Source organism: Xenopus laevis, chromosome 9_10S, assembly GCF_017654675.1.
Source record: "Xenopus laevis strain J_2021 chromosome 9_10S, Xenopus_laevis_v10.1, whole genome shotgun sequence".
Taxonomy (NCBI): Eukaryota; Metazoa; Chordata; class Amphibia; order Anura; family Pipidae; genus Xenopus; species Xenopus laevis.
Genome location: NC_054388.1, coordinates 102,283,867 through 102,306,739, shown reverse-complemented (window position 1 = coordinate 102,306,739; position 22,873 = coordinate 102,283,867). Strand labels below are relative to the sequence as shown.

At 41.2% G+C, this 22,873-nt stretch overlaps 1 protein-coding gene across 3 annotated transcripts in view; it reads left to right on the top strand.

Moving 5' to 3' along the window:
- caskin1.S (CASK interacting protein 1 S homeolog) overlaps nt 1–22,873 on the top strand; it is a 164,772-nt gene that overhangs the window by 127,577 nt on the left and 14,322 nt on the right. Inside the window, exons 9-15 of one of the 3 annotated variants that reach the window (XM_041578007.1) lie at nt 1,022–1,113; nt 2,249–2,366; nt 8,879–8,977; nt 11,861–11,976; nt 13,100–13,169; nt 17,716–17,810; nt 22,481–22,591. In XM_041578007.1, coding sequence (XP_041433941.1) covers nt 1,022–1,113; nt 2,249–2,366; nt 8,879–8,977; nt 11,861–11,976; nt 13,100–13,169; nt 17,716–17,810; nt 22,481–22,591 — 701 coding nt within the window. Of the gene's footprint in view, nt 1–1,018; nt 1,114–2,248; nt 2,367–8,878; nt 8,978–11,860; nt 11,977–13,099; nt 13,170–17,715; nt 17,811–22,480; nt 22,592–22,873 lie in introns of all 3 variants that reach the window. The other 2 variants (XM_041578006.1, XM_041578008.1) reach the window with 2 other exon arrangements.

Below are 22,873 nucleotides of genomic sequence, written 5' to 3'. Positions count from 1 at the left end.
CCCTCTAATGTACTTATACAGAGTAATTATGTCACCTCTCAAGCATCTTTTCTCCAGAGAAAACAACCCCAGTCTTCACAATCTACCCTCATAATTTAAGTCTTCTATCCCCTTAACCAGTTTAGTTGCACTTAGTCTCTACATTCATTGATACCCATATTAAGGACTGGAGCCCAATACCGCACTGCATATTCCAGATGAGGCCTCACCAGGGACCTATGAAGAGGCAAAATTATGTTTTTATCTCTTGAATTAATGCCAGTTTTAAGACAATATTAGGTAATAGATGGATTAGTACAATTGCTGTATCATGTACAAAACAGCAGTGTTTGAAAGGTTTTTGGTAAATCTAGGGGGTGATTTACCAACACTCAAATTTGAAATATTGCTTCAATTTAGCTAATTTAAGAAATTCATTAAGCACGGGGAAAAAAAAGCATATTAAAAAGGTGCCAAATGAATGTTGATTAAGTCAGTGGGTGTTAGGTGCTAGGCAAAATGTAAGTCATTTTTTCAGAGTTTTCCCAGTTTTTTGGAATTTTGTAAACTCACAAATCCAAGGTATTCAAGTTTTCCCCACAATTTTTTTCAATTGAACAATTTGAGTTTATTCTGGGTTTACCCACGGTGGGTTTGGGTTCAAGCATCCCCATTTGCTGGTGGCGGTCGGGTCCGGGTTGAGCTCTTTTTCCTGCTCCTGCGGGCTTCCGGTTTTATAGCTGCGCACCTGCTAGTCCCACCCCTTTTGTGATGTCATGGGCAGGCGGGCACGAGTGGAGGGAGGGAGGGTGGGTTCGGGTCGTGTTTTATCTGACCTGCATATCACTAAAAGAACCTATAAAATAACACAAATTTGAATTTTGATAAACTGACTTATAAGCAAAACATATATATTTTTGCTCCAGAACGGGTAAATATGTTGGTGATCTATACATTTTAGTGACGGAATGAATACAGTTCCTTTAGTGCACAGGCTGGCAGTTTCATGTTTCTTTATACACATTTGTTTCTCTTCTAGAAGCTTCTGCAGCTCTGCAGGTCAGGGCAATGAAGGACTATTGCAATAACTATGATCTGACCAGTCTGAATATAAAAATGGGGGATGTTATTACGGTAAGTCTGTGCAAGAGGGGCATATAGCAAAAGCCACTCAGTCTTGGAATGAATACAACTGATACAATTTAGGAGCTTTATTCAGGGCATTTGTTCTAAATTTGGATTGTAGAATGGCACACGCCTCCGACCCAACCATTCTGATTAAATTGTAGGTTTCTGTGAATCTCTACTTGAGCAGATAATGACACAGAACTTGGTTCATTGTGAACTTTTTAAAATGCCATTTGTTGGCCAATTTTAAAGTGGTAGATCACCTTTAAATTCATTTTAGTGTGGTATAGTGTGAGATTCGGAATTTGCAGTTGATCCTTTCCTTTATTTAGCTGTTTGTTCAGCATCTCTCCAGTGTGGAATTGTGGCAGGGCCCACCATGCCTACATCCTCAGGGGCCCCCCACAACATCCCCCGGGCACCCCAGCCGCAAACTCCTCTGTGCCACTGCCACCTCCTCCCCCGCTTGCACGTTTTTCCGGCATGTCAGTGCAAACGTTATCAAGGAAGGTAGGAAAGGAGACAGAGTGCATGAGTGGGTCTGAGCCGGCAGGGCCCAAAAGATCCGGGGCCCACCAGGTTTTTTCTCGGTGTCCCAGTACCCAGTCCGACCCTGGTGGCAGATCAAAATTTTATCGGGTCCAACTTATCCTAGCATCCAGGCAGTGGTTTGATGGAGAGTCTGGAAGATAAATAGAGAAGGGCCTGAATAGAAAAATAAGGAATACATTTTTTTTTTTTAAAAAAGTGCATATATACTTATAGAAACCTTATAGAAACCTTAAAGGTGAACTATCGCGAAAATAAAAATTTTATATAAGCTTCCTCATACTGAAGTAAGAAACTTTTATAAATACAATTAACTAAATATTCTGCATTGTTTCTGAAATAATCAAGTGTATATTCACTATTCCTCTCTCAGCATCTGTTTCTCTCTGTCTTCTTGCAGCAGTTGGGTGTCAGATGAATGATCTTATACATCTTATACATCTTCTAGGCAAAAGGAGCCCCCCTATAAGATATATTGGATCATTCATCTGACACCCAACTCCTGCATGAAGACAGAATGAAGAGAAACAGATGCTGAAATTCTTCTCCGGTCTCTCATTATCCAGATCTTTATCTATCTCTCTCCCCACAGGTCCTAGAGCAGCACGCTGATGGCCGATGGAAAGGCTGCATCCACGATAACCGGACAGGAAACGACAGAGTGGGTTACTTTCCTTCAACCCTGGTTGAAGCCATCAGCAGAAGAACAGGCAAAGTCTTTCCCTTTCTCACATTAATCATCCTTTGCTGTCATCCTCAGTTAACAAGTAATCATTTTCCATTATGTTGCTAAGGGCTGGATTAACACAGTACTGGTACAGATCCATTTAGGGATACAGTGATAACCCTGGCCACTAATTTATTTCTTTAATAACTTGTAGGGGAGCCTGACCATCAAAACTTTTAGGGGGCCCTGGGCACCAAAGTTCTTGTTCTTTTTTTTAAGGAGAGGTGGCAAGGGGGGCCCCGTGATTTCTGATGGCAGCCCTGGGTTGCCATGAGCAACGTCTCCAGAGATCTCTGGATATATTTATCTCTAATGTTAGGAAACATCTTCGCCTAATTTCAAACCAAACTGCCCACCCCAGCATATCAGGGCCCCCACTGGATAAGCCCAAGCTGGCGCTTGCTTTTAGATGCCAGTGAGGTGGATCTAACTAATAGCTGTGTTTTTTTGTGTTTATTTTACTAATTAAACCAACTTTTTAATTTAAATAACTTCCTGTCTAAATAGCTTTTTGGTCCATGTATAAACTCTTTGGTACCAAAACAGTTAAGCTGGTTTGTATTATTTCTATTCCCTTATAAAACTGGAAGGCATGCTTCCCTCACTCTGTAAACTGAATTTATTTTCCAAGTTTAGAGCTTCTAATATTAGCTGTGCCACTCTGGAGCCTTGCTAAGGGCAATGATTTGGGGAGGGTTATTTAGGAGCGAGGAGCTTGATTCAGACAAGTTGGTCGGCCCCTCCAGCAATAAAGAGAGTTCCTGATGAAGTCCGCTGCCACTAAAGTCTATGAAAGGAATTAGCATTCTGCATGAGGTGCTGCTGATGTAGCGGACAGCACAGTAACCAGTTTATACTCTGATATTTCTCCAGGGAATGTGGTATAAGGGGAGCTATGGCATTTTCATTGCTGCTTTATTGTAATGCAATAAGGCACAGCCTTCTTGTTGCATTAAAGGCCTGACATCCACTTGTCTATTACACTCTCTTCTCCAGTCACTCAAACATACGCCATGTACAAGTCTCTTTAAAGGAGAAGGAAAGGTTAAAACTAAGTAAGCCTTATCAGAAAGGTCCAGCTAAATATACCAGTAAACCCCCAAAGTAATGTTGCTCTGAGTCCCCTGTCAAAAGAAACACAGCATTTCTTTCCTTCTATTGTGTACACGTGGGCTTCTGTATTAGACTTCCTGCCTTCAGCTTAAACCTCATTGCCCTGGGCAAGAGCATGCTCAGTTTGCTCCTCTTCCCCCTCCCCTCCCTTCTCTACTGTAATCTGAGCCAAGAGCAGGGAGAGACTCAGGCAGGAAGTGATGTCACACCACATTAATACTGCAGCTCCTATTCTAAACAAACAGAGAGTTTCTAGAGCTTTTTACTCAGGTATGGTAAAACATTCTACAGAATAAATATAGCATTCTAGCTTGTACTATTGCAGCTAATCTATTGGCAATAAAATGCCTCCTTAGCTTTCCTTCTCCTTTAACAAGACATAAATGCAAAGGGCTCCTTTTAATGAAAAAAAAGATTTTATAATGTTTTCATTGTAAAGATCTGGGTTTTTTTTTTTGTATTTCCTCTGTGTTATCTTGTTCTCATGGTGTTATTAAAGGGGAACTAAAGTCTAAAATAGAATAAGGCTAGAAATGCTGTATTTTGTATACTAAACATAAACATGAACTTACTTCACCACAAGCCTAATCAAAAAATGATTTATGCTTTCAAAGTTGGCCACAGGGGGTCACCATCTTGTAACTTTGTTATACATCTTTGCAAGACCAAGACTATGCACATGCTCAGTGTGATCTGGGCTGCTTAGGGATCGTCATAAATGATCAAAACAGCAAACGTCAAATAATATCTGCCAGAAGCCGATACAGCAAGACTGATTAATAATCAGAATATGCAGACTGCACTGGGTCCTGTTATCATGTAATCTAATGTGGATTTTATAGTTTTTGTATTGTTTAATACAAACTTTCTCCAACCAGTGGCTGCAGCAAAATAATCCTCCAAATAGAATCCAAGGTTATATTTTTAAATCTGGCTCCATGATCTTTGTCCCTGCAGCTGGAGTTGAAAAAAAAGGGGATGTAAAAGGCAAAAATAAAATACAATACAAATCTCTACACAGTCACCAACTGCTCTACAGGGAAACAAACAAATCTGCTTGAGTTCTTTATGGCTGGGAAGTAAGCTCCCCCTGCTGTTCATAAGTATGATTGTTTCCCTGCAGAGCAGTTAGGGACCATCTGACAATTCCTATCCACAGCAGTAAATGAAGGGAGAATTTCACTGCATACAGACAGGTTTCTTATAAAAATGGTACACATTTTTTAATTAAAGTATATTGCAGATAGGTTTCTTTTTCATTAAAGAAAGTAAAAATGGGATTTTATTTTTTTGCCTTTACATGCCCTTTAAAGAGGGGCTTTAATTCATGTATTATGAAACCTTTTATTGGAAATGAAGAGTTTATTATGTATAGGGTTTATTAAGATGGAGAATTTACTTAAAGGAATACTGTCGTGGGAAAACATGTTTTTTTTCAAAATGCATCGGTTAATAGTGCTGCTCCAGCAGACTTCTACACTGAAATCTATTTTTCAAAAGAGCAAACTGATTTTGTTATATTTCATTTTTAAATCTGACATGGGGCTAGACATATTGTCAGTTTCCCAGCTAACCCCAGTCATGTAACTTGTGCTCTGTTAAACTTTAGTCACTCTTTACTGCTGCACTGCAAGTTGGAGTGATATCACCCTCTTCCCTTCAAGGTGGTTACATCACGGTGCGGGTTAGTGACATAGTGCATGTTGGTTGGGTATTCAATGACAGTGGACAGATTCCAGGTTGTGGACAAAGTGGTGGCACCCCTAAATAGAGCACCAAATGGAAAAAAAATACATTCTGTTGTAGCCATTAGTAATAGGCTGAAAAAGCAACAGGGTCCAGAAGAAACGCCTGTGCTCATTAATAACTGCACAATATTAAGATGTTTGCAGTGTGACACTATAGTAGATGTTTTTATTATCGGGAGATATGTTATTCAAACGTATACATATTTATACACCTCCGTTTGTTATTTTATGTTCTTACTTATGTTATGTTTTGTTTTCATTGATGTTTTTTTATCACACGTTCATTTATGTTATATTTTCCCATTTTGGTTATTGCCATGCTATATTTTCTCATTGTGTTTCACCATTAGGTTCTTGGGATGCATGTCACCATGAATATTTGAGGCCGCGGCACACAGCCCGGGTATCTATCCCTAACGGTGACTCGCACCATTCTTACCATTGTTTGATGCCACAGTCTCATTCCCATCAGCTTCTTTTTAGTTCATTTGGCTACCAAAGGCCCTGCTGTGCTGCAGGTGAGCTGCGCCAGTTAGCCAACCTCATCATACTTTTTGTTTCTTCATTTCAGCCTTTGGTTATCTATTCATTTATTTTGCCTGTTTTCATCTATTTTGTTCCACAGAGCTTCAAGGGATACTGTCATTGGAAAACATGTTTTTTTTCAAAATGTGTCAGTTAATAGAGCTGCTACAGCAGAATTCGGAACTGAAATCCACTTTTCAAAAGAGCAAACAGATTTTTTTATATTCAAATTTGAAATCTGACATGGGGCTAGAAATATTGTCAGTTTCACAGCTGCCCCCAGTCATGTGACTTGTGCTCTGATAAACTTCAGTCACTCTTTACTGCTGTACTGCAAGTTAGTGATATCACCCCCCCCCCCCAGCAGCCTAACAAAATAACAATGGGAAGGTAACCAGGTAGCAGCTCCCTAACACAAGATAACAGCTGCCTGGTAGATCTAAGAACAACACTCAATAGTAAAAGCCAAGTCCCACAGAGACTGATTCAGTTACATTAAGTAGGAGAAATAACAGCCTGCCAGAAAGTAGTTCCATCCTGCACATGAGAATTGGATTTCAGTGCAGAATTCTGCTGGAGCAGCATTATTAACAGTATCCCTTTAAGAGCTTCTCAATTTCTAAAGAAGGTAAGGCTTCATCCACATAGGCACTTATACATATAAGTTTGATGGGCAGTAGCTTCCAATCCATGTAACCCCTTCCCCCCCCATCTCGTAGAGCCGTATGCAAAGCCAGAAGTTCTACATGGAATTGGGGTAAAACCCTTCATCTTGGGTTGTAGAACTCCCTCTTGGTCATTAGAAATGCCTGACTTCTATCTGTAGATCTGACTGTAGATCTGTGTAACTGCCTATTCTATTTTTTATGTAGAGCCGATGCTTCCTTCTCAATCCATTGAACTTGCTGTACCTTTATCCCGTAGAACTGACTTCCTTCTTGGTCTATGTACTTTCCAGTGGCCTAACTAGATTTTACTGGGCCCCTCAGAAAATTTATTTTAGAGCCCCCAAAATTTCCAGAGGTTGTCCTGTTTTTCCAATATATATTATATGTATATATACATATAGATATGTATATATGAAATTTCTCATTATTTACGGCCTTGTGGGCCCCCTATACCTCCTGGGCCCTCCTGCAGCCACAGGGTGTGCTTCCTCTGTAGTTACGCCCCTGGTACTTTCAGTCCTAGATACTCTTGTTAAACACGCAGCTTGATGGTCAGTTAGGGTGAGATTTGGGGAGAACGCTTGCTGACCAAGGTATTTTTGGATCTAAACTTGAATGACTTCTTTAGCAATGTCTTCAAATATCTGTATCATTGTTGTGAGCTAAGTAACAAATGTTGGCCCTTAAAAGGACAGGCTTGTAGCCTGGGTCAAATGGGCTGGCAGGACACAAGGAAAAAACCTGGTGGGCCCCGGCCCATCCCTATTCCCCACTCACCACTTCATGTGCTCCTCTTCCATCCCCTTGTGGCCACAAGTAAGAGAAACGCGAAGCACATGTGGGGAACTGGCTGGTGGTGCAGTTTATGAGAACAGAGTAAAGGTGGCCATACATGGATAGATCCGCTCGTTTGGCGATGTCGCCAAACGAGCGAATCTCCCTCTGATATGCCCACCTTGAGGTGGGCAATATCGGGCAGATCCGATCGTGGGCCCTAGGGCCCAACGATCGGATCCTAGCATTCGGCAAACGGGCGGTCGGATCGCGGGACCGCATCAACGAACAGATGCGGCCGCGATCCGACGGGATTTTCTGTCCCATCCGATCGAGATCTGGCCGACTTTCGGCCAGATCTCGATCGGGGAAGCCCGTTGGGGGCCCCCATACACGGGCCAATAAGCTGCCGACACAGTCTGTCGGCAGCTTTTATCGGCCCGTGTATGGCCACCTTAAGCAGCAGGGATGGGGGTAGGGTTGCCTTTCTGTTGCCAAACTCCGGGCAGGGGGGCGGGTGATGTAGGGGGCAGGGCCAGCACTGTAGGGGTGGGGCAGACAAAGTCAGGGGTGGGTCTTGTAACGTGGCAATCAGTGATTGTCCATCCATTTACTTCAATATCCTGTCCAAATTTCCTAATTTGGAAATCCGCACAGGCAGTTTTCACCCAACAGCCCTTAAAGGGGAAGGAAACCTAGTCGGCGCAAACCCCCCACCCCCCCTCCCGTTTGTTGCCCACCCTCCCTCCTCCCCCTGGCCTACCCGTCCCGCTGGGCAAATGCCCCTAACTTGTTACTTACCCTTCTGCGCAGGTCCAGTCCAGGGAGTTCACAGACGACATCTTCTCCCACGCGATCTTCTTCCTGCTGTGAACGGCGTTTTGGCGCATGCGCAGTAGGATCATTTCGCCGGTACGGATCTACTGCGCATGCGCCAAAAGTCACGTGCAGTAGATCGTACCGGCGAAATGCTCCTACTGCGCATGCGCCGGTCAAAGCAGGAAGAAGATCGCATGGAAGAAGATGTCGTCTGTGAACTTCGTGGACTGGACCTGCGCAGAAGGGTAAGTAACAAGTTAGGGGCATTTGCCCAGCGGGACGGGTAGGCCAGGGAGGAGGAGGGAGGGTGGGCAAGAAACGGGAGGGGGGGTGGGGGGTTTGCGCCGACTAGGTTTCCTTCCCCTTTAAAAAAACGGACTGTCCACGTGAAACCCTAGATGGTGATAGCCCGGCAGCCCCGGCCACCCCAGCTCAAAACTAAACGTAGCTAAAAATCCTGAACTCTACTGCTATAGACCCATTTTCCCCACATCCCATAGAACTGTATGTTCACTTATGTTATGGGTTTTCTATTACTCTTCAGAACATGTGTTCCCAATAGTACTTTAGTCTTGCCAATAATGCTTTTGTTTTTATTAAAGAATATTCTGGAGGCAACTCTAGATTTCTATTTCCTTTCTAAATATGAATGTCGTCTTTGTCCACAGAACTATATTTGCATTCATCATGTCAAGTGGTGTTCTTCACTCTATGTAATATATTCTGGTTTCCATGGTTTATATAGCAATTTCCGATTGACTGCTATTTGTCACATATAATGTGTGTAATGAATGCAATGTATCTCCTTTTGCTAGAGCTCACGTGCCATTTTTCACTGCTTTCTCTAGGATCCCGGGGGTCAGAATCAAGCCCCTCGCATTTGTCTCCAGGACCCACATCTATGACACCAACTGAGGAAATCTGGGTACTAAGGAAACCTTTTGCAGGTACCAGATCCCCACTGTATTTTATATCTCCTGCAGAGCGTCAGCCCAAACTAGCACAACGTATTGTTCATTGTAATTGAAAGAAAAATGGAATCTAAAGCTAATGGCACATGGGGAGATTTGTAACACTTTGTCACACCAGTTTTTAATAGCTTGGAGGGAGGGCTACTAAACACATAAAATCTCCCTTTGAATTGAAGTGATTGGGAATGGCTGCAATTGCACTACCAGTTAGAAAAATTAAATGTATAGTGCACTAATTGTTGTTAGAGGGCATGTTTGGTGGAAATGGAGAGTAGGCACTGCAGTTAATCCGTAAACCTGTTTTTTTTTCAATTTTCTTCAATTATTTTTAAGAACAAAAATCCAATAAGAGGGAAGCTACATGCAGGCAGATTGTGCAGGCAGATAAGTCCATACTGTATTTAGAGGGACAATGTCTGAGTTCAATAGAGCACAAATTCAAGGGAAAAACACAGTAGCTCTATCCAAGGTTAGATAAATAGTACTCAGTCTAAAAAACAAAAAATCATAGGTTGGCAAAACAGCGTGCAGACTGTTAGGGGCAGATTTATAAAGGGTTGAATTTCGATAGTTAAAAAACCCTCGAATTCGACCCTCGAAGTAAAATCCTTTGAATTCGAATATCGAATCGAACGATTTTAAGCGATTTATCGAATGATTTTTATTCGATCAAAAAAAACTTAGAAAAGTGCTCTGGAAGGTCCCCATAGGCTTGTACTTCGACTTCATACTTCGCCACATTAAAGCTACCGAAGTTTTTTTTAAAGAGACTACTTCAATTATCGAATGGTCAAATAGTCGAACGATTTTTACTTCGAATCATTCAATTCGATCGAATTCGATCGAATTTGACCAATTCGATGGTCAAAGTACCCAAAAAAATACTTCGAAATTCGAATATTTTTGCATTCGAACTATTCACTCGAGCTTAGTACCGTATATACTCGTGTATAAGCCGACCCGAGTATAAGCCGAGGTACCTAATTTTACCACAAAAACTTGTAAAACGTATTGACTCGAGTATAAGCCGAGGTAGACTTTTTCAGCACATTTTGGCTTATACTCAATTAAACCTCTCCCTAGTTGCTAAGGTAATTTGGACCCTAGCAACAAGATAGCTGCTGAAATTCCAAACTGGAGAGCTGCTGAAACATAAATTTTAAAACTGCAAATAAAACATGAAAACCAATTGCAAACGGTCTCAGAACATCACTCTCTACATCATACAAAAAGTTAACTCAAAGTTGAGCAACCCCTTTCACTAAAAAGATATCTACATTGATATTTTGTCCCCAAGTGAGAATCATACATGCTAAGCTGCACAGAGACCCAGTCAGTCCCAGTAACACTGGCTTACTGCTGTGGCTGTTAAAGGGTTATGGCAGGCCATTTATCCAGACTCTCCCATGAGAGAGTATATGTACAGAAGGGAGGCTGTTAATGGGTTATTTCCCATGAGATGGGGCATTCCTATAGCCATGGCTGCCAAATGAACTCCACAGCTGAAAGGCTACAGAAAGAATGTACTGATGCAGTCCGCTACATGAAAGGAAGATTTCCTACAAATGCTCTCACCTGTGTCCGCTGCTGTGGCCAGACCGAGCACCAAGCACACTAACAAACTAACGCAATGCTCCAGCTCCATGTTAGAACTCACGGTAATGCTCTGCTGCCTGTAGCTCAAAGAAATTATGTGCTTTGTGCACCAGCCTGCGCAGTTACCGTACTTGGCCACAGCGCATCTCTAGAGTTCCCGCAGGCGCCGCAAGACGGCGGAGTTGGGGGCCTGCAGTAGGAGGAACTACGCCTGTCGCCTCTGATGACGTCACTGTGAGTGAGCGGGAGGTGCTGGGGAGATGCGGGCGGGTAGGAAGTGAATGGTGTGCGCACGCAGGAGCGTATGTTCTTCTGAAGCGCAGCCATTCGTCATTGACTCGAGTATAAGCCGAGGTAGACTTTTTTAGCACATTTTGTGTGCTGAAAAACTCGGCTTATACGCGAGTATATACGGTAAATCTTTCCCATAATGTTTGATGCAGGGTATAAAATTAACACAACTTTTAAATGTTGATGAGTCATATGGAGAATAGTGTATCCTTAACTCTTCTTTTTTACTCCAGTTATACCCATGGCAGCTAAAAGGACTCGAATCAGTCTTGCAGGACACGGTGCCTGTGTAAACGTTAAAGTCATAGGGCTCTTTCCTCAATTAGCAACTGCTCGGCCATCTTTTCTTTTTGTGTTTGGCTCATTCACTCCTTTTTCACTACTTCTCATTCATCGGATTTATATATATATATATATATATATATATATATATATATATATATATATATATATATATATATATTTATAAATATATATGTACACACATAGATATATAATATTATTATATATAATATATATATATATATATATTTTTTTTTAATATAAATATATCAATATGTCTGCTTGCGGGTTAGCGAGTAAGCTTTCCACCTGAATCCTGACTGCATTGTGGGTACCACCTGATACTGAATACTCCCAGGCAATCTGTGGGAGTAGCTGGGGAAAAGGGGAGAGGGGAGCAAACTGAGCATGCTCAAGCCCTAGCCCTGGAGGTTTAAGCTGAAAACAGAAAGTCTGATACAGAAGCCCATGAGTACACAATAGATGGAAAGAAATGTGGTGTTTCTTTTGACAGAGGACTCAGAGCAGCATTACTTTGAGGATTTACTGGTGTAGGTATATAGACATTTCTGATAAAGCTTACTTAGTTTTAACCTTTCCTTCTCCTTTAAAGACAGATCTAACAGTCACAGCCTGGCCTTTCCTGATAAGCAACTTGTATAATCCTACTTTTTCCTTGCTCCATGCCAGGTGGTGATCGGAGCAGCATGGGCAGTACGGGAAGTGCCACGAGTGGCCGGAGTTCTGGCAGCGGGCAAAGTGCGGGCAGTGCCCACGCTATTCACGCTGGTGCAGAGGGGGTTAAGGTATATAAGGGGAACTTCTATCTATCGCTCTAGTACATAGACATAGATTAATGGGCAAGTCGGAATGTGCCAAGCACAAGGGCAGGTCCACTGACACAAGACCATGTCGCCTATCACTGCATTATCTGCAAGATGTGGCATTTCTGAGATTTTATAATGAGATATTTTATGGTACGTGAAGCTAGATGCTAGCATTTCTCCTGTGCCAAGAACGCACGAAATGCAGAAAAACCAGTCAAAGGCAGGACGTGGAACCAATTAACTAGAAACAGATTGGTAATTAATATGGAATTTAGCCTGTAGCTGTAAAAGCCTGTCCCGTTGCACATGACTTCTACACTCACTACAGCCATATAAAAACATTCACAATTAACTGTTTTAGCAAAATGTCAGTATCCCTCTAAAGGGCAAGTCAACCCCAAAATAAAAATTTGCTTATAGAAGGAAACATAATTCTAAACAACATTACAATTTTGTTATTGTTTTTCAGTTATTTGCATACGTATTGCTATTGAAAGCAGTGTCTGTCTGTCCCTTTCTATAATGTCACGGTGGCTCAGACAGTTGATACAATGTAAGACAAGGCAACTGACTAACAGACCTGTCTTTGCTGGGGAACTTAGACTTTTGCAACATTGTTTAAAAAGCAACAACCAGGAGTTAAGGAAATGCTGCTTTCAATAGCAATTGTTTTACAAATAATTTGAAGAGCACTGAAAATTGTTACTAAATGTATATTGGAAAGCTGCTTAGAATTACGTCTTTTATTATGCATATGTCTATTTTGGGGTTGACTTATCCTTTAAATATGTTGAGTAGGGGTGCATCAGTTTAGACATACTTCCAGGGAAATGGTGATGGGGGATAGGAATATTAGCCTGGGCAGCCATTGAAATCATATTGTTTTAGACAAGGTTAAGCCCAAAGATGTTGTAAAACTACATTTCCCAGCATTCTAGACCAGCTGCAGCTTTCTCAACAGTAAAACTTCCATTTTTTGGGATAGATATTTTCAGGTTTAGGTTATCATAGACATCTCTGTTATCATTTTTCTCATCTCTCTATGTTCCCCTCCCTTCACATCTCTTTCTTTTTGGATTTTCCTCACGCCCTTCCATTTCAGCTGCTCGCCACTTTACTATCCCAGAAGTCACTGGGGCAGGAGCCTGGAGATGCCTGTGAGACCCCCGCAGGTGCGTGGAGCGCAGAAACTCACATAACAAGCAGCATTTTAAAGAAAATAAACACGATGCGTGGATGAACAATCCCATATATTGCTAGTCATTGCTCACAGTGTCTATGGGAGGTACCAACCCAAAGATTCTGCATGAATAGCGAAAGTTTGCTGGGTTATAACTTGCATTTTGTAGGTAATGCACAGTAAGGATTATAGCTAAGACAGTGTCGGACTGGCCCACCGGGATACCAGGAAAAGTCCCGGTGGGCCCAGGTGTCAGAGGGCCTCTTGCTTCTAACCATTTGGCCTATTTCATGGCCATTCCCTATTTCTATGAGAACAAAGAGGCTAAATAGATGGAATAACGGATTATAGTATGTAAAGAAGAGAGACTAGGAGAGGGTGATTGAGGAGAGAAAGAATAATAGTACTAAGAGTGGGGAAATAATATAAACATTAAATAAACCCAATAGGCTGGTTTTGCTTCCAATAAGGATTAATTATATCTTAGTTGGGATCAAGCACAAGCTACTGTTTTATTATTACAGAGACAAAGGAAATCATTTTTGAAAATTTGAATTATTTGGATAAAATGGGGTCTATGGGAGACAGCCTTTATGTAACTCGGAGATTTCTGGACAACGGGTTTCTGGATAATGGGTCCCATGCCTGTACACTGATGTGTTTAAAACCCCACTAAACAAATACAGTTTATACTATGGGCAATCAGTGGGCCTGGGAGATGGCTGTGGAGAAACATTTTGCATTATATTCCCCATATTAAGTATAGGCCCCCACTTTATATTATACTACAGGTGTGAGATCCGTTATCCGGAATGTCGTTATCCAGAAAGCTCCTAATTATGGAAAGGCCGTCTCCCATAGACTCCATTTTATCCAAATAATCCAAATTTTTACTGATTTAAACTGATTTACTTTCTCTCTGTAATAATAAAACAGTAGCTTGTACTTGATCCCAACTAAGATATAATTAATCTTTATTGGAAGCAAAACCAGCCTATTGAGTTTACTTAAGGTTTGCATGATTTTTTAGTAAACTAAAGGTATGAAGATCCAAATTACGGATAGATCCGTCATCCGGAAAACTTCAGGTCCCGAGCATTCTGGATAACAGGTCCAATACCTGTACTACATCCCCATTGTATTGTGGCCTAAGGCAGTTCAGTTCGAAAGACAAACTATCAGTTCGAAAGACAAACTAGCATCCCTATACGTGTTTATTTTCATGCTGTCATAGTTAAAATGCTGCTTAACCCATTGCGTGCCAACTAACGCTTAGAATCTCTTAACTTCCCTGTAGCTCCTGCTTAGTCCTCCAGAAAGAAAATGATGCACCGCTTTGTGCACCGTGCCTGCGTTTAATAAAAACCTTGAAATTTAATAGATTTGTGTAGCCCTGTTAATACTGTATGCATGAGTCCATACCCTTACTGCTTCTGACTCTTCTGGCAGCCATGACACCCTGAATAAAAGACAAGAGAGAAGGCAAAGTTGGGGTAAGGGTGGGGTGCAGGTTCATGGCTCTCAAAACAGACACTGGGTCTAGAAGATAAATTCACAGCATTCCTATACAATATAAGATCACTACATGTGCCTATTCATAAATAACATTTATTTACCTTTTGTCTTTCATTATAAAATGTAAATATAAAATTGTAAAATAGCCGAGCACCAATTATTGACCACTAGGGGTGCTGTTGCAATTCACTGTGGTACATTCTAAAGGTTGTTTTTGTTCTGCAGAATCGCATACTTTTCCAAAACATGGAGTCAGGACATTTCGGGATAACGTTAGCCTCGGGGAGTAAATAAAGCATACTATTATTATCTTCTCATGAGAGGAGTGCTGTGTATTTTACTTCTGCCCGAGATTTATTCCTTGAATTAACCTCTCTTTCCTGTGGCTGGGAGTTTCCATGCAGAGCTGAGAGTATTCATATTATTTTGTAACTGTTTCCATGTTGTTGCCTTGTGTTCTCCTTCTAATAATTTATAGGGTTTCACTTTGCCGGATACATTTTCTTGTTTTTTTCTAGCATTTAAGCCATCCACGGTGTTGCTAAACTACAACTGCCGCCTTCTGAATGGGAGTTGTGGTTTAAAATATAGATGGAAGCAGCCAGCTTGGATTCAACGTACACTTCTGTAGTTACAAGCTTTTATTATTACCCCTAAAGATGCTGTTTCTTTAAAAAAAACAAAAAGGATATGCATACGTCCCAATATGTGGCATTTTAGGGCATGATATGACCAATGGGACCCTGCTATGCCCTGCTTTTAAAGGGGTAGCTTAAAGATAGTGGGGACCATGGTCTCTGGTGCAAAAACTGAACCCAGATCCCCCATCTGCCTCCCTTTTTCCACCAGAAAATGTTCCATGCTCTCACTCTTACCTCAAGGCCTCTTTGCAGCACATTTGGTGACTCGACGCCAATGCTTAAAAAAAGGGGAACTATCGTGAAAATTAAAATTTAATATTAGCTTCAACATACTGAAATAGGAAACGTTCTAAATATAATCAATTAAATATTCTATACCGTTTCTGAAATAAACAAGTTTATATTCACTATTCCTCTCTCAGCATCTGTTTCTCTTCATTCTGTCTTCATGCAGCAGTTGGGTGTCAGATAATTATTGACAATTAGATCCAATATATCTTATAGGAGGCTACTTTTGCCTAGAAGATGTATTAGAGCTCACTCTATTAAAATCACCAGAAATCCTGTCTCTCTACATGCAGAATTTGTGCAAAAGGCAGTCATTTTGTTTGTACTGGAATCAGTTATTTGAGTGAGCTCTAATACATCTGCTAGGAAAGGGAGCCCCCCTATAAGATATATTGGATCTCAATTACTATCTGACACCCAACTGCTGCATGAGGACAGAATGAAGAGAAACAGATGCTTAGAGAGGAATAGTGAAGGTATTGATTACAGTAGAACCCCCATTTTACATTTTTCAGGGGACCAGGGAAAAAAAATTATGTAAAATCCTGGGAAATGTAAAATCAGGGAAATGTGTTAAAGAAACTTTTTCTTCAAGAACTTGAAGGATATAAGCACAGGAGTCAGTTTTACTTTGAGATACAATATTTACTGTTAATAACAAGGGTTAAACATTGCAGTGTTAATGTTACACTATGGGGGGAGCAAGTGCAAGACTCTTAAGGTGGCCATACACGGGCCGATAAAAGCTGCAGACAGACCGTGTCGGCAGCTTATTGGCCCGTGTATGGGGCCCCCCGACGGGCTTCACCGTTCGAGATCTGGCCGAAAGATCGCGGCCGCATCTATTCGTTGATGCGGTCCCGCGATCCGACCGCCATTAAGGCATCATTAGGATCCGATTGTTGGGCCCTAGGGCCCACGATCGGATCAGCCCGATATTGCCCACCTCAAGGTGGGCATATCGGAGGGAGATCCGCTCGTTTGGCGACATTGCCAAACGAGCGGATCTCTCAGTGTATGGCCACCTTTAGTCACATACACAACCTAAAGCAATAAGTGATTGGTGCAGGACTGAATAAGGGGCAGACTCATTGACCATTTACAGGCATAACCATGGCAAAATATACATCTGGTTACTATTTTAAACCTCTTTATTACACAAATAATAACATTCATAAAGGGAAAAAAATGAGTTTTTGGGACAAATTTCAGATGTAAAATCCGGGAAAACATTACTTAAAATGAGGGAAATGCACCCATTGAAATGAATTATAAATTGGTGGGACCACAAATAAAAAAATTTACAATGCGGGAAAACTTAAAATCAGCAGACTTAAAATCGAGGTTTCGCTTTATTTCAGAAACGATGCAGAATATTTAATTGATTTTGTTTAAAATGCTTCTTATTTCAGTATGATGGAACTTATATTAAAATTTAATTTTCACGATAGTTCCCCTGAACCACTTCTCTAATACATAAGTCTCTAAACCATGCCTTTTATGCTCAGATCACTAGCTGTGACAGTCATAGATGTCTCCAATTTGGTTGAACAGAGAGAGCCTGCTGTTGTGGAGCCCTGTATTCAGGCATCTGTCCAACTGCTGGCCGAGAACACAAGGATTTCGGAGACTTCCTTATTTACTGAACGAGCTTCAGCGAAGTGTCACCATCATTATTCTATTTGTTTTTTGGCTCCTGCAAGAAACTGTCACAGCAATTAGGTATAGATAGTGACAGTGATATATGATTTTATTTAGGCCCATGGTGGAAATATATATGGCCTAATGGGAACCGGCTAGGGCCCAAAAGAGATCCCCTCATAGGCCAGTCCAATCCGGGTAAACAAACATTGCAAAACTAGCCTTTAGTGGAAACAGAGGAACTGTGCCTCCTTAAAGGGGGGTCCATTTAGGACCCTTCTTTTAGCACCTGTATTACCCATTGATTGTTTGTGAAGAATCATTCTCTGCTTATAGGAAATATATGTCGGTTACCAAATGTGGATAATTCCCGAGCTCCATATTGTTATTCCTACACCCAAGAGAAACAGGTCTTACCGCAAGTCTAACACTTCTTTTGTGTAATGTCTTAAGGATCTTCTCGGCCTCAGAGTGTTGCGAGCTCCCCTTATAATGAACAGGCATATAGCGATCATCCCAAAAAGATGGAGCATCAAACCGAAGGCAAGGTAAAAACAAATGGCTTTGAGATACTGAAAATCGACATGAAATTATTATTATTGTTATGAAATTTGTATAAATTCTAACTCAAGTAACCTGATTGAATGTTTTACACAATTCCCAAATGCCGAGCAGCCATGTATTTATAGGGAAAAAAGTATCACCTTCAATAAGCAGAAACCTGACTATTGCTCACATATTATAAGAGTTGATGTAACCCCTACTACTGTAAATGATAAGAAGTCACTAAGGGGTTCTGTGACCATATAAAGACACAAGGCTGCAGGCTGAGTTATACAGGGAACTCTGAGTATCACTCATGTATTATAAGGGATAATGTACCCCCTACTGTAAATGATAAGGATATTAGAAGTCACTGAGGGGTTCTGTGACCATATAAAGGCACAAGGCTGCAGGCTGAGTTATACAGGGAACTCTGAGTATCACTCATGTATTATAAGGGATAATGTACCCCCTACTGTAAATGATAAGGATATTAGAAGTCACTGAGGGGTTCTGTGACCATATAAAGGCACAAGGCTGCAGGCAGAGTTATACAGGGAACTCTGAGTATCACTCATGTATTATAAGGGATAATGTACCCCCTACTGTAAATGATAAGGATATTAGATTCTAGTGCCCACTAGAGAACCTGACACTCTGGGCCACTCCCACAGCAATTAGCTATAATTCAAAACATTGAGGTTTTCAGTAAATGCAAAAACACTGCGTTTGTTTGAATTACTGAAATAAAATTGCCGGATCCTTCACTAAACTAACTTCTGTATACAGTATATATATGACATGTGTGATTCTAAAAACAACAGACAGAGATTGTTCCTGTGGATGTTACTTAATGCCGGGAGGGTCTATTGTTGCTTAGCAATGTGATGTCATGTTTGACCTGTAACCCTGTTTTTCTTCTTCCTCTTCCTGTGTATGCTCTCTATGAAAGGTTCCTGTTGCCCACATGTTATGCTGAAGTGTTTATGCTGAGTTCTATAAAGCAATCACTGTTACTGTTCACACAGAAGTTGGTGTGTCCTCACTTACAGAGAAGCTGCACATACAGTTCAGATCAGCTCTCTGCTAACAATAAGAACATTTTTCAGGAGGTGGAGCTGGTAGCAAACTTAGTGAACCCACTTGCAGTGTATATAGGGTTGCCACCTTTTAAAATGATCTTTACCGGCAGGTGGAGGGGGCGGGATTAAAAGGGTGGGGCCGTGACGATAAAGGGGACGGGACCGTGACACGTTATTGGCTGGCCGGGTCGTGACGCCAAAGGGGGCGTAGCCAAGCGCGCGCATTTGGCAAGAAGCCCAGCAAAAAAAGGTAAGTTTGAGCAGGCTGGGGACAGGCCACGGGCTTTTTTTTAGGTGTATTACAAATTTACCGGCAGCTACATTGCTGGTGAATTTGTAATACCAGCCCCGGCCTTGGCTAGGTCGATAAAATACCGGCCGGGTGGCAACACTAAGTGTATAGATATTAAGAGATGGTAAGGGCATATCAAGTTGGAGGATGGAAAGGCTAGTTACATGCACAGGGGATCAAAGCACGCCAATGATGGGACCAAACAAGTGACCATATCTGATGTAGCTAGCTTTAGAAAAGAGGTGGCTACTCTCTGCAGAACGATCATGCTGTTGCATTACTGGGCACTGGTTAGCATAGCCAATCAAGTTGGAAGCTGGTAGTTTTAACTCAACAACAAGCGAAGTTTGCAAGTCGGACATCCTCATGGGAGAGTTTTAGTCTACTGCCAGCCAATCCGGTGTGTCGGCCTGGGTGCAGACACACAAGAGTGTATTTCGTCTTGAAAAAAATGCATACTGCAGCCAAAAATCCTCTCCACGCTCAGGCCGATGCAGTGTCTCTCAGTGCAAACACAGGAGGCTGAAGAGGCCAGCGGATATAAATGCAGTCCTAGAATTAGCCCCATCTGGCAGTTGCCTTGTGGAAACCATGACCCCCATTTTAAGGAGAACTAAAGCTTAACTAAAGAAGTAGCTAGAAATGTTGTACATTATGTTTTGTGCTTCTGTACCAGTCCAAGGCAACCACAGCACTTTAGCAGTAAAGATCTGTGTCTCCAAAGATGCCCCAGTAGCTGCACATGCTCTGTGCTGCTGTCACTTACTGAGCTTAGGGACCCACTCACTATATACAGTACACATAGAATAGAAATGTCACAATATAAGGCTGATTAGTAATTAATACAGATAATTACTACATGGCAGCACAGAAACCAGTGCAATTAGCATCAGAATTTAATAATCAGCAAACCTGTAGCATCAGCTTATATTACAGCCAGGGAAGCTCGTTTTCTGCTGGATAATTAGTGACGAGCCCTAAGCTTAGCTTCTCAACAGCCAATCAGAGCCCACTGAGCATGTGAGTGTCACAGACACTTTCCAAGATGGTGACCCCTGTGACAAGTTTGAAGTCCTGGATCATAGCTGCTATTGACAAGCTGAAACTTTAGGCTGGTGCAATAAGTTCAGTATATAAAATATTTAATTTTTTGGCATATTCATTTTTAGGGTTTCGTTTTCCTTTAAAGTTTACTTTCCCTTTAAAACACGCAGCTTATAGTTCTTAGAGGAGCTCCTGCTGGGCAACTGCCTGATGAGGAGAGATCTGAGGCAGAGCTCAGGGAGTATCTATGGAACATCTTCCATCTTGAAGTAGTCTTCACTTTTCTTGTTCAATCGATACATTGATTTCCCAGCCATGACTAATTGCCATATGTAAGAGAAGCCGTCTGCCGCCCCTTTTTCCCTGGTTGCTTCTGACTTTTTACTGCCTCCCTTTATTTTAAATGAAAGCAACAGGACCGGTGCTGTTTTTCCTGCTTTTTGTAATATGAATCACAAAGTTTATGGAAGGTGTTATAATGCACAGCGACCAATCAGAGGTTTTCTTTCAGACCTGAAAATGCTACCTGCTAGTTGGTTACCATGGATTACTGGTGCAAACTCTGTAAGCTTTATTATAGCAGGTTTATTATCCAAAACCAACTGAAAATACCCCAGCTTCAGGGGTTTGCAGCTATTATGATTATATGCAGGCAGAGATTAATATGTAGGAATATTTCCCCTTGCCATAGCTATGATACAATGCATAATGCAGTGTCTTTGTACCGTGTTGGATTCAGCCATGAGATATATGGCATAACTATAGAGGAAGAAGACCCTGCAGTCGAAGGAGGATCTGGATTGTGGGGACTTCATCCTCTATAGCAAATAAGGAAACCCTTTCCTCCCCAGCCACTCTCTTACCATTATACTAAGTTTGTTTCTGTTTTGGGTACTGGATAGGTGCACTCAGAAAACAATGGAAATGCCTAGGTGCTGGAACATATTTCAATATCAATAGAGCAAAGAAATCCACAAAAATGGGTTTATTCAACATTTCTGCTCTTAGACTCAAACCTACATGAGGAAGGCCCTTCCTGATGATGGCTCGAGTCTAAGAGCCGAAATGTTGAATAAAACCCATTTTTTTCATCACAAAAGTGCGGATTTCTTTGCTCTATACATATATATATATATATATATATATAGTATACAAAGACGGACAGCACTCACGATTGTATGCAAAAATAGTTATATTATAGTGAAAAAGCATATACATCACCATATATGTGCACATTTTACAGCGACGTTTTTAGCCGATTTTGGCTATAATCTGTACTTATTTTTATAAGATATGAATATTTATTTGTTTGCATTGGAAGATATACTATCTGTGTGTATATATATATATATATATATATATATATATATATATATATATATATATATATATGCAAAAAAGAGCGACACTCACAGGTTGTTTTCAGTGTAGATAAGTTGTGCTTTATTCCACTCAACGTTTCGATCCCTCACCCGGAACGAAACGTTGAGTGGAATAAAGCACAACTTATCTACACTGAAAACAACCTGTGAGTGTCGCTCTTTTTCGCAAATATTTACCCACTTTGGCTGGCACCCAGGAATGTGTATGCATCCTCCCACACTCCAAACACATATAGTTTATACTGAGTTTGATTCTGTTTTGGGAGCTATATATAAGGAATTTGTATGCTCTCCTCCCACACTCCAAAAACATACAGGCAAATTTATTAGCTCCTGTTTATACTGAGTTTGATTCTGTTTTGCGCACTATATATAAGGAATTTGTATGCGCTCCTCCCACACTCCAAACACATACAGTCAAGTTTATTAGCTCCTGTTTATACTGAGTTTGACTCTGTTTTGGGCACTATATATTAGGAATTTGTATGCTTCCTCCCACACTCCAAAAACATACAGGCAAGTTTATTAGCTCCTGTTTATACTGAGTTTGATTCTGTTTTGCGCACTATATATAAGGAATTTGCATGCTTCCTTCCACACTCCAAAAACAAACAGGCAAGTTAATTAGCTCCTGTTTATACTGAGTTTGATTCTATTTTGGGCACTATATATAAGGAATTTGTATGTGCTCCTCCCACACTCCAAACACATACAGGTAAGTTTATTTGTTTCTGTTTAGAATTTACACTAGATTTCATTTACAACTGATTGTAAGGACCCTGGGGCAGGGACTGATGTGAGTGATTTATTAAATCTCTGCTAGAGTTAGAAACAAATGCGTTCCTCTGACTGACATGCCTCCACTTCTTTGCCAGAGTTCCGAGGCTGTGTTCCAGTGGCTGTGCAAGTTCCAGCTCCAGCTATATGCACCAAACTTCATCAACTCTGGGTATGACATCCCAACCATCAGTCGCATGACTCCCGAGGTGAGTCTTGAGTAATTCTTTGAAGTACCAGGCGTGTAAACCAGAGAGCCTTGTTTTAAAAAATTCAATTCAGTATACTCAATGGAGGAGCCTTTTGCGTGGACATTGTGCAGTGTTACTTTAAGAATCCCATTTCAGTGTTGCTGGACTATATGTTTGAAATCTATCCTGTCCTAGCATTTATTTGCTATACCTTCCATTGTGTACCAACATTGTGGTGGTGGTGGTGGTACTGGACGTTGCAGGTAATCCTCAAGGACATTGTTCAACTCCTTCCATGCA